This window comes from Mytilus galloprovincialis, chromosome 3, assembly GCF_965363235.1.
Source record: "Mytilus galloprovincialis chromosome 3, xbMytGall1.hap1.1, whole genome shotgun sequence".
Classification (NCBI taxonomy): Eukaryota; Metazoa; Mollusca; class Bivalvia; order Mytilida; family Mytilidae; genus Mytilus; species Mytilus galloprovincialis.
The window spans coordinates 70,440,564-70,451,396 of record NC_134840.1 but is presented as its reverse complement, the minus strand read 5'-3'; the positions used below and the strand labels follow the sequence as shown (position 1 = coordinate 70,451,396).

Below are 10,833 nucleotides of genomic sequence, written 5' to 3'. Positions count from 1 at the left end.
AGAATCGATCGAAATCCCTGCCATTTCAAACTCAGGCTAAGTTTAACTTCAAAATAGCTTGGTAAGGTCGGTGTTTTTTTCGGCCACATTTTGAAGTTTCTCATGAATCATGAAGATTGCCAGATTCTAGCTATAACACGAATAGTTCATTAGTGGTTATATGGTCTTCTATTCTATCGATCACTTCATTAACAAGTAGGATTGATTGTGGCGAGGGACTTAATTATTGGGGTTGGATTCTTACAAAGACGCACTTTAGCTTCAGGGTGCTCTCTTAGACGTCCGCGTTTATGTCAACATATGACCAAACCCAGACGAATGTGAATTGGATAATTACAATGTTTTTATTTTCTTTTATGAACATGCTGCTTTTAAATAAAAATCGTTATTTTTCTTTTCGAAATTCAATGCATTTTAAATATAATCGATTGACTATCAGTCGGTCGAAGAATTTTGCCGACGAACTGTCTTTGCAGGGACACCTGATACCGGAACCGGATATCTAATTTGTTTACAATGGCCGAGACGAATGAAGACGAAAATCAGAAACCTGTCATTAAAACTGAAGCTGTGGACAATGAAACAACAGACAGTGTTTCAAATTATGCCTTCCAAACAGAAAATCAGTTCAACCCATACAATGTTAACATGGAACAATGGTTGATGGAAAAATTATACCGTCAGAACGAAATGTACCTGAGAAGTCTGAGTGCTGCTGCAGCGGCAGCAACAGCATCGGTGTCAACACCTGCTTCTTCTTCATCGGCATCTCCATCATATAGTACAGAACAACAAACTAACGATACGATATTGAATGGAACAACAGCCCCACAAGAACCAGAAAAAACACCAGAAGACAATCGAGGTGCAAACTCCTCAATTTTGCAAATCTTGTCAACTCCCCCAACATATGCAGCTGCAACTTTAGCCATGGATGCTGCAGACAAGAAAAGAAAAGAATTGTCATTGAAGCAAAAAGTCGATATGATACAAGCAAGCAATGGGAAAAGCCAGAGACAGCTAGCTGATGAATTCAATGTGTGTAAAAGTCAGGTCCACAATATCATGAAAAGAAAAGATGAAATATTAGAGACATTTGAATATTCAACACCATCGAATAGAAAAAGACGATTTATAAGGACAGAAAATGAAGAAATCAATATATTGACACTTCAGTACTATTTGAAAATGAAAGAAATGGAAATAAATGTGACAGGTTCAATGCTACAAAGAAAGGCAAGAGAAGTTGCTCAACAGTTGGGTAGAACTGAATTTAAAGCATCCAATGGATGGCTTGAAAGTTTTCGAAAAAGACACAAAATAGGATCCTGTTATTCTGGGAATAATAGTCCACATGGTTCAGAAAGACTGCCTTCATTTCCAAGCTTTGCAAATATAATTAAAAGACACGGAAATGCTGCAGAGGAAAGTCCTTCATCAACACAGCAGGGTAATGAACCAAGTCCAGAAACAGAGCAACCACCAATTCATGTAAATGAATCAACAGAACATGTACAGCAACCACAACATCAAGTACAAGTACAACACCAAGCACAACATCAACATCTTCACATGAATGGTTTCTCACCTCATACAGTTGCATTTGTATGTTAATAATTATGGGAAAATCACAGAAAAAAACCTTTATTTAAAGTCTTTTATTTGACTTTTCTTTGGATCAAACCCTATCCGTCCCGCAAATTTAAATTTCAATAATTGTATTCATGAACCCTGAAAATTCTATAATCCATGCAATGTTTAAAATGAAAAGTCCCACTACCAAACATTTTAAGTCTTAGGTTTAAAAAATATGCATTGAAGGGTTTCTTTCCCAAATATGTAAATATTGTAGGGACTAAATTTTTTTTAAAAATTCATTTCACTCATACATGTACATCATGTACATGTACTGACCGTGCAAGGGCCAAATAGCTGAATAGCCAGTCAAGGTCGTTAAAAACTTCCATCAGCATCATTGTACTGTACATTGTCATATACAATTGGAAAAATATTTTACCCAATCCTGTTTTGGTATGACACAAACTGCTTTACTGGACCACTAGTGATTGTTCAATACATTTTTGTAGCTCATATATACATGTAACACACACATGACATATAAAAACTACTGGATAGTGATCATCTGCAATTTATGACATGTAAAATCTTTTTTGTTGTAGGCATATCGTATAGAGACTGATAGTTTTGGTCAGATTGAAGTTCCATCCAGTAAATACTATGGTGCTAACACTGCCAGATCTGTGCTCAATTTTGACATTGGTGGACCTTCAGAAAGAATGCCAGTAAGCCTTCTGTTTATTATATAATTAGAAAGAATATAGGGTGTCTAATAGGAAAACATTTTAAAATGTTTGTTCAAGTTATTAAGTATAAGAGGGGAATGATAAATTCATGTTATGTACATGTACAAATGTATTCAATGTTTAAAAAGACAAAAGAAGAAAAAAAGAATTGTTTTCTATATGATTGGATGACATACCTTCCTTTAGTTTTAATACACATAGTGTTATTGTTAAGTGATGAATGCAAATTAAGTCTTAACCTACATGTACTTCTATTATCAATTTCCATGTATATATTTTGCAGATTCCAGTAATAAGAGCTCTGGGAATATTAAAAAGATGCTCAGCTGAGGTAAACCAGGAGTATGGTTTAGATCCTTCAGTAGCCAATCTTGTTATACAGGCAGCCGATGAAGTAAGTTATAATTACAATGTGTAAGGTGACTAGCACATAAAAACAAAAAACCAAATTTAAAAATTTTGCAGTATCTTAAACTAAAGCACATTTGACCTGGATGAAGTGAATTACAATGGGCCATTCCAGTTAATGTCTGCTAAAAGTGGGTGGATGGTCCTTTCTGAGGAGTGTAAAATTTATACATCTTAGGGGGTGAAATTTTTGGTTTATTCATCTGGCACGTACACTCATACATTTTGTATGTGTTATACGCAAAAAACTTCTGAGGGTCTTGCAGCAGTAAATAATTAAATCTTATTGGTTACAAAAAAAAGTCTATGTCAGATCTTAGGGGTGCTTTGGAATGCAGACAATTTCGTATCATGCATTATCTGGTACTGTATATAAAATTCTGATGGGTACAATCCTTGCAGTAAAAAATTCTGATAGGTAATTTTTTTTGATGAAAGCCTATCCACCCAATGTGAGCAGAAACTCTACATCTGATATGTTTTATTTTTTTAGATCTGATAGGTAGTTTTTCACGATGTTTTTTTTTTGAAACAGATAAAAAGAAATCTCCCCATCCATCCCCACCTGTCAGAAATTAACTGGAATGGCCCAATGTATTCTTATCACATGTTATCTGTTAACTTTCACAAAGATCTCTGAAAGTACTAGGCTAATGGGAAGATAAACTTGGATCTGGTTTTAATTAACATGTTTGGTGAACTGATTTGAAAAGCTCACTAGAGCTTGTGTTATGTAGTTTATTGAATATCGACTCTAAATAAAACTTTGAATCTTGAATCTTGAATCTTGATCATGATCCCAAAAACCTGACTGACATGACTAAAGGAGATAATTCTTGCTAAGGTTATAATAAATGGTTTTCTCCTTAAAAATCATTATAGATAGAGAAATCTGACGGGGCAAAAATGTTCTAGATGTTAAGATTTATCAATTATAAAAAAAATAAAAATATGTGGTTTGATTCAGGGTTTTCAAAAAATATTTGAGCTAGCCAGACATTTTAAATCTGATCCCGATTTTTATCCCTTAAGACTAAGTCACAATTTAAGGCAATTATGGTAATCAGATGGCCATTCCAATGATAGACATTAGATTAAAAAAAAAACTATTTTAAACTTTACTTTGATATGAATTTGATGTTGGGATGTAAACTGTTAAATTGACAGTGCATCATTCAAAGTGTGCACATCAGCGCGCTCATATCTGCCTTAGACTCTTTATTTGTGCAAAATGACATTGTTAAAAACTTTACTTTCGTTTTTAAAATCACATTTTTCTAAAACCAGATGTTGACTTGACAATGGTAAAACATCGACCATAAACGGATACGTAAAATTTGTGTATGTTTACAAAGCTTGACTGAGTGAAAAAGCTCTCTCGACATTATTTCTTCAACAAAATACTTAAAATGAACATTAGATACAGGTGTCAATGATAATTTTAGCGCTTTTGAAGAAATGTAGGATGCATAATTAAATTTCCCACCTGTGCACATGCGCACACATGTTCTAGTTCATACAACGTAGTTCTGACTATTTTTCATTTAAAACGTTTCATGCTTTGCCCAGCCGGACTTTTACTGGACATTATATAAATGACCGGAATATATGACCGTTTTGGAAGCCTTAGTTTGATTGCCAATGAGACAACTATCTACCAAATGTAAGAAGATGTAAGCTGACATCTGTACAGCCTTTAACAAGGAAAATTGTGTTTTAGGCAAACACTGATGTACATGTAGATAGAGTAATGTACAAAAGAATACAAACATATGCTTTCAAAATGTCCAGCAGATAAAATGCACTTATTGGATTGCCCATAAAATATTTCAATGATGTCAGATCTCAGTGTAGGTGTTAAAGAGTTTTTATGGCATTGGAAATGATATTGCTACTACTTATGAATCAACAGACCTTTTAAATATATTAACACCCAAATTTTCATATTTACCATGGTAATTTTCATAATTACCCTAGTTGTATACATTTGTACTTCTATGAGTTCAACTGTACCTTTTGTACTTAAAAGTCTTTTTTTATATGTAGGTAATCGAAGGTAAACTAGATGAACACTTTCCTTTGGTTGTGTGGCAGACAGGATCTGGTACCCAGTCAAATATGAATGTAAATGAAGTAATTAGTAATAGAGCTATTGAGATAGCAGGTGGTCAGATGGGATCAAAGAAACCAGTCCACCCTAATGATCATGTAAACATGAGCCAAGTAAGTTGTAATATGAATAATATCTTATTTCTGAGCACAGTTCTTTTTGGTTTAATTAACATAAGAACAGACCTTAATCATCATGTACTGAAGTGGTATTAAACATCAGCTAGTCAATCAGTTCATATTTCCTCTGTGTCTATTTGCGAATCTCTGATGGCTTCCTCTGTTTTTTTTTTAAACTTTTGTCAATGCTGCTCTGGTCCCCAAAGATAATTGGCAGGTGTACCGGTACATTCTTACCATTTGTCACAACACGAATGTAGATTAATGGGTTGTGTTGTGTATTGTTAATCGTTTATTGACTTATTGTAAGCTTTGTTAAGGCTTTATAGATGTTTTAAAATACATCTACCATTACAACTTTTTATTCAATAGTCATAATCTTATACTGTGAAAGTACTTTAAATCGTGGGTATCAATTTTTGTGGATTGAGCAATAATTACATGTTCGCAGGTTTTTAAATTCGTGGAATTTCTATTAGAAACGAGGGTTTCAAATCGTCTGGATTGAAGGAAATTGCAAAGTAAACATTGACATGTGTAAATCCTAGTGATCACACTAATTAGCCCAAGGGCCATAGTGCATTTTGCCTGTTACTACTATTATAGTATTCTCAGATTTGGCGATATTAAATATATTCTCTAGATCATATCAGTAGTAAAACTTACATAGGAATCTTTTAATGTCTTGATTCAGACAACGGATGTTTTATTTCCTTTGACACTTAAATTCGTGGATAAAGTCAACCACGAAACCACGAAAATTGGTACCCCACGAATAAAAGTACTTTCACAGTATCACACTTACGTTAGGGGTCTTGGTGGCCGAGTGGTCTAAGTAGTTACAATATAGAAATACATTCAAACACTGATGAAAGTAAACTAAATAGAAACTCTGAAATACTTGTTTTAGAAAAAAAGAGAGGGCAAGAAGGCATTGTATAAATAAAGAATAAGTGAATTATAATTAGAGACCTACACATTGTTCATACATGTAGATGATATAAACATAATGAGCTTTTCCTTTTTACAGAGTTCAAATGATGCCTTTCCAACAGCTATGCATGTAGCTGTCTGTTTAGAAGTTCATACCAGGTTGTTACCCAGTCTTCAAATTCTTAAAAGTACTATGTTAGCTAAAAGCGAGGAGTTTAAAGACATTGTCAAGATAGGAAGAACACATTGTCAGGTATGGTTACAAGACTTTTGCCCAAGCATATTGCTTATCGGCAGTTTGTTCAATTAATTTTAATCTTTCTAGAATTATCACTAATGTTCATTTTGTTATCATATGATGATCATATTTTGCAAATTGTAAATGATTAAGTAGCAAAATTAAAAAAATGATTGATTGATATACATGTTCCCTCAAAATATAACTGTAAACATATATATGAAGCTACAAGGGTAAGGACATGTGAAATATACAAAAAATTCAATAATTGTGATTAGGAAACAAGAGCAGTGCCAGGCCATTCATTAGGAGGCGGTACCCGGTACTTTTACCCTCCTATGCTACTGATAAGTACCGCCTGATTCAGGAATTTTTATATAAGATGTTCATTGAATACATTGAAAAGTGCCACCTACAAATAGGAATGTACCGGTCAACATGAAAGATAATGAAACCCCTGACAGTGCTCATATAAATTTGTCTCCCTAAAAATATTGCAGATTTAGATATTTTGTGATTATTTATAGGATGCTACACCACTGACTTTAGGACAGGAATTTAGTGCTTATGTTGTACAGATAGAATATGGTATACAGAGAGTCAGTAATACATTACCAAGACTGTATGAACTGGCTGCAGGTGAGTTATCTACCTTAGTAAAGTCAGCTGTTTTGTTCTGTAATGGATAAAAAAAATATTTAAGAGCAGAAGAATATCTGTTTATAAACCTTTGATGCTAAATTTTTCAATGAATATTTTTGATGGCCTCTGCTCTTGTCTTTTTGTGTGCATATTGTATCTTTTTCAATATATTGGAAGATCAATCTGAAACAAATGCTGATGCTATATCATATGTTTGTATTATAATTTAAGTATTTTATAAATTCAAGGTACCATATATATTTATTTGATTCTTCTTTTAGGATTGATGATAGAAAAATGTAAATACAATATAACATTAATCATTCATACATGTTCCATTCTCAATTTTATACATGTTACTTGCTCAAAGTTGATTGTGCACCTTTGTGCATTCTGTGTACTTAAAAAAAAAATATTTTCTAACCTGCAATAAAGTTTATAATTTGATGTCAGTACTTATTTACAAAAAATACACTAAGACACTAAATGATTTAATTAATGCCACATTGAGTCACATTTTTGTTTGGAATTCCTTATAAAGCTTTTTTTTAAAACAAAGTGTTATTTTCATAATAAATAATAAACTTATAAACTTCTAATGTCTAGTTAATACATAGTGCATATAGATTGTATTTATAACATTGTTCTTATTGATAAACAGTTAAAATATCAATCGTAATAAAATTGAGATATTTTAATTTTTTAATTTCAGGAGGAACAGCGGTGGGTACAGGCCTTAACACAAGAATAGGTTTTGCTGAGAAAGTGGCCAGTAAGATAGCAGAGTACACAAGTAGGTAGTAACACAAGGGAACTCCCAGGAATTGATATATGGAGGTATCCTTGATGGATAAAATTCAATTAAAAGTTCCTTCTTTCCCAACAATATGAAATTTTTGACTCATTCATCACCTTAACTGCTTAAAAACACATGTTTTCTTGAACTGTAACAATTTATAGTAATGGGAAGATGTGGTATGAGTGCCAATGAGACAACTCGCCATCTAAGTCACAATTTATAAAAATAACTTATTGTGATCGTTTAACATTTGTGAAAAAGCAATATGAGATGTCTTTGGAGAATATTAGATGACAATGCAAAATTAGACCAAAACAGAATTCTTATCAACACAAATCTTTATGTAGGAAAATGTCTCAAGTGGTGCTTCATTCAGTCTAATCTTTTTAAGATTGTAAATTTAACCCTTTGACCTGAAAGGCTATTCAATTGTCCGATTTAAAAGTTATAGAAGACAAAATAATTCTTTTCAAACCAGAATTTATCATTGTTTATTTCAGAAATTCCGTTTAGAACCTCCAGTAATAAGTTTGAATCATTAGCAGCACATGATGCTCTGGTTGAGGCTCATGGGGCATTAAATGTGATAGCTGTAAGTCTGATGAAGATTGCTAATGATGTACGATTACTGTCATCAGGACCACGGTGTGGTATAGGGGAAATCTCCATTCCAGAAAACGAACCAGGAAGTAGTATTATGCCAGGTAAATCTATATTTATCTCTGAAATAGAGGCCTTGGTTTCTGACAGGTTTGCCAAAGATTTAGACATCTTAATTCAGAGGTTTCTTACATCAAATAACAATGTTGTTATTCTGAGCAGAATTAAATCAATATTAATGATGTGCATAAAACCTAGTTCATTTGGCAATATCGCAGTCACACGATTTTTGTTTTGTCGCTCCTTCCATGTGCTAAGGGGAGAAGCAGTAAAAACCAAGTTCCAAGTCTTTGATTTGACCTGACTGGAATCCAACCCTCATTATTCTGCACTCAAGGTGAATATGTTACCATGATACCACTGAGGAGGTTAGGATCAGGATATAATATAAAAAAGAAGATGTGGTATGATTGCCAATCGGACAACTCTCCTAAGAGACAAAATGACACAGAAATAACCAACTATAGGTCACTATACAACATTCAAAATTGAGCCAAGCCCATACCGCATAGTCGGCTATAAAAGAATAGATAATATTAAAAAATTAAATTGTATTCATGCAGTGAGATGAAGTTGTTTGAACATAGAATTTTCTATCATAGCATTAAAATTGGGATTGTTATATCTTCACAAGGGGGCTTAATTATGTTTAAATTTGATTTGTTGCATGATGTTGCTGTATTTCTACTTTAATATTGATATATTACAATAGGAAAAGAAAAAGTATGATTTTTTTTAACTTTTAGGCAAGGTGAATCCTACCCAATGTGAAGCAGTAACCATGGTAGCAGCTCAGGTGATGGGCAACAATACAGCTATTTCAGTTGGTGGTTCTGGAGGACACTTTGAGCTCAATTGCTACAAACCCATGATGGTCAGAAATGTACTGCAGTCTGTCCGTCTACTTGGAGATTCCTGTTTATCATTTGCCAAAAACTGTGTATTAGGAATTAAACCAAATACTGACCGAATTAATCAATTATTAAATGAATCTCTAATGTTAGTGACCGCTCTTAATCCTCATATAGGGTATGATAATGCCTGTAAAATTGCTAAACTTGCTCATCAAGATGGCTCAACTCTTAAAGAAGCAGCTCTCAAGTTAGAGCTACTAACACCTGAACAATTTGATCAATGGGTTGTGCCAACTGATATGCTAGGGCCTAAATAACTGTTTAATCATATCAAAGATCAAAGGAGCTCTATATCAGGTCATAATTTTAATATTTTTTTGTTAGGTATTTTTGTCATAATATTTGTTGGGAACACAAACATGCTTTTATTTTTATTTTTTTCATAATCTGACAGTAAAGTGAGAAAGAAAACTATTTTTTAACCAGATTTTATTTATTTTACATAATTTGTTGAGAGTGAAAATGCATTTTTATTTTACTTCACAATCTAATTGGGAAGTTATAATACAGTAGACTCCACCTCATCAGATATCAGTTAAATGATTATATCGGCTATTGTAAAATAATTTCAATACACCAAAGCATCCCTATATGTTTAATGCTAATTTTATCGTGTAATTGAATATTGGATATAAAATATATCGACAAACTGGATAAGAATATTCAGTAAAATTGAGTTAAAACCATGCACAATCATATATTTTCAATGTTATTCTGACAGGAAATGGACCCAGGAGTTACGCAAGTACAATCTTTCAGACAAGATTAGGTCAAATCATTATTGCTAAATATTCAATGAATATACATTTATCGTCTAATTGAATATATCAGGTAATGGGATAATTTATGGTGACATTTAGGGTATCTGATTTGCCAGAGTCTACTGTACATTTGCCTACAAAGTAATATTAAGATCTGTTTATTGTTCAAACTTTATATGTCAGATTGTTGTTATTGTCAACAAAACAGTTGTGCATTTATGAAAAAAATGTTTTTGTTGTTGTTTATTATTCTTGATATTTTACATCAGGAAAAATTCTAATAAATGTTATTACTTCTATGAATTTCTTTTTGTTTTCTGTTATACCATATTTTAAGGACAAACTGCATGTTCATATATTTTAATTGGGGGGAAATTGGGGGATGCGGTGTAAAAATTCATGATACGAGTCACTACACTAAGTGTAGCACAAGAAGTAGACAATTTCCCAAACCAAAAAACAGAGCTTTTATTTGCTGTTTTAAATCTCAAAATCACTGCGAGGCTTTCAAAGTAGAGTAAATTTCAACTTAGGGAAAAGCTTGTGTCAATGCAATTTGCAGATGATTGGATAGAGAAAACCAACTACAACCAGTTATACAACCAGGTATGACTGTTTCCCTGTATTTGTTTCTGTGTCTATTAGATTTATATGTAGGTAAAAGTGTAACAGCTTTTGTGAGCTGTTCTGCTTCATCTGTCTATTACATGGAAAAGCAGACGGAACACTGCACAAAAGATAAAAAAAAATGCTTGTAAATCAAGGCAAATATTCTTAAATATAGTATATGCTATAAACTGGCAATCTTTTCTTGGACCTCCAGAATTGGTGCACATGATGCAAGTGTCTGTTTTAGTGTTGTCTAATTTTTTAGTTTAAAGAAGATTTTTTGAAAATGACCAGAGGAAAGTTAAAATGTGATTGC

At 32.8% G+C, this 10,833-nt stretch overlaps 1 protein-coding gene across 1 annotated transcript; it reads left to right on the top strand.

Moving 5' to 3' along the window:
* Positions 1–499: 499 nt before the first annotated feature.
* On the top strand, positions 500–10,207 carry LOC143068804 (putative fumarate hydratase, mitochondrial). The gene is made up of 9 exons (XM_076243107.1): positions 500–1,605; positions 2,181–2,303; positions 2,608–2,718; positions 4,779–4,955; positions 5,992–6,147; positions 6,660–6,771; positions 7,487–7,567; positions 8,074–8,277; positions 8,980–10,207. Exons 1-9 carry the CDS (start codon positions 517–519, stop codon positions 9,402–9,404), a joined length of 2,478 nt encoding a protein of 825 aa, XP_076099222.1. The 5' UTR covers positions 500–516; the 3' UTR covers positions 9,405–10,207.
* Positions 10,208–10,833: the final 626 nt, after the last annotated feature.

Bases quoted from the DNA above. Each gene is read 5' to 3' on its own strand.
- LOC143068804 (XM_076243107.1), top strand. From the start codon at position 517: ATGGCCGAGACGAATGAAGACGAAAATCAGAAACCTGTCATTAAAACT. The intron at 1,606-2,180 runs GTATGTTAATAA...TTTTTGTTGTAG, and splicing joins CACCTCATACAGTTGCATTT to GCATATCGTATAGAGACTGA. The intron at 6,772-7,486 runs GTGAGTTATCTA...TTTTAATTTCAG, and splicing joins ACTGTATGAACTGGCTGCAG to GAGGAACAGCGGTGGGTACA.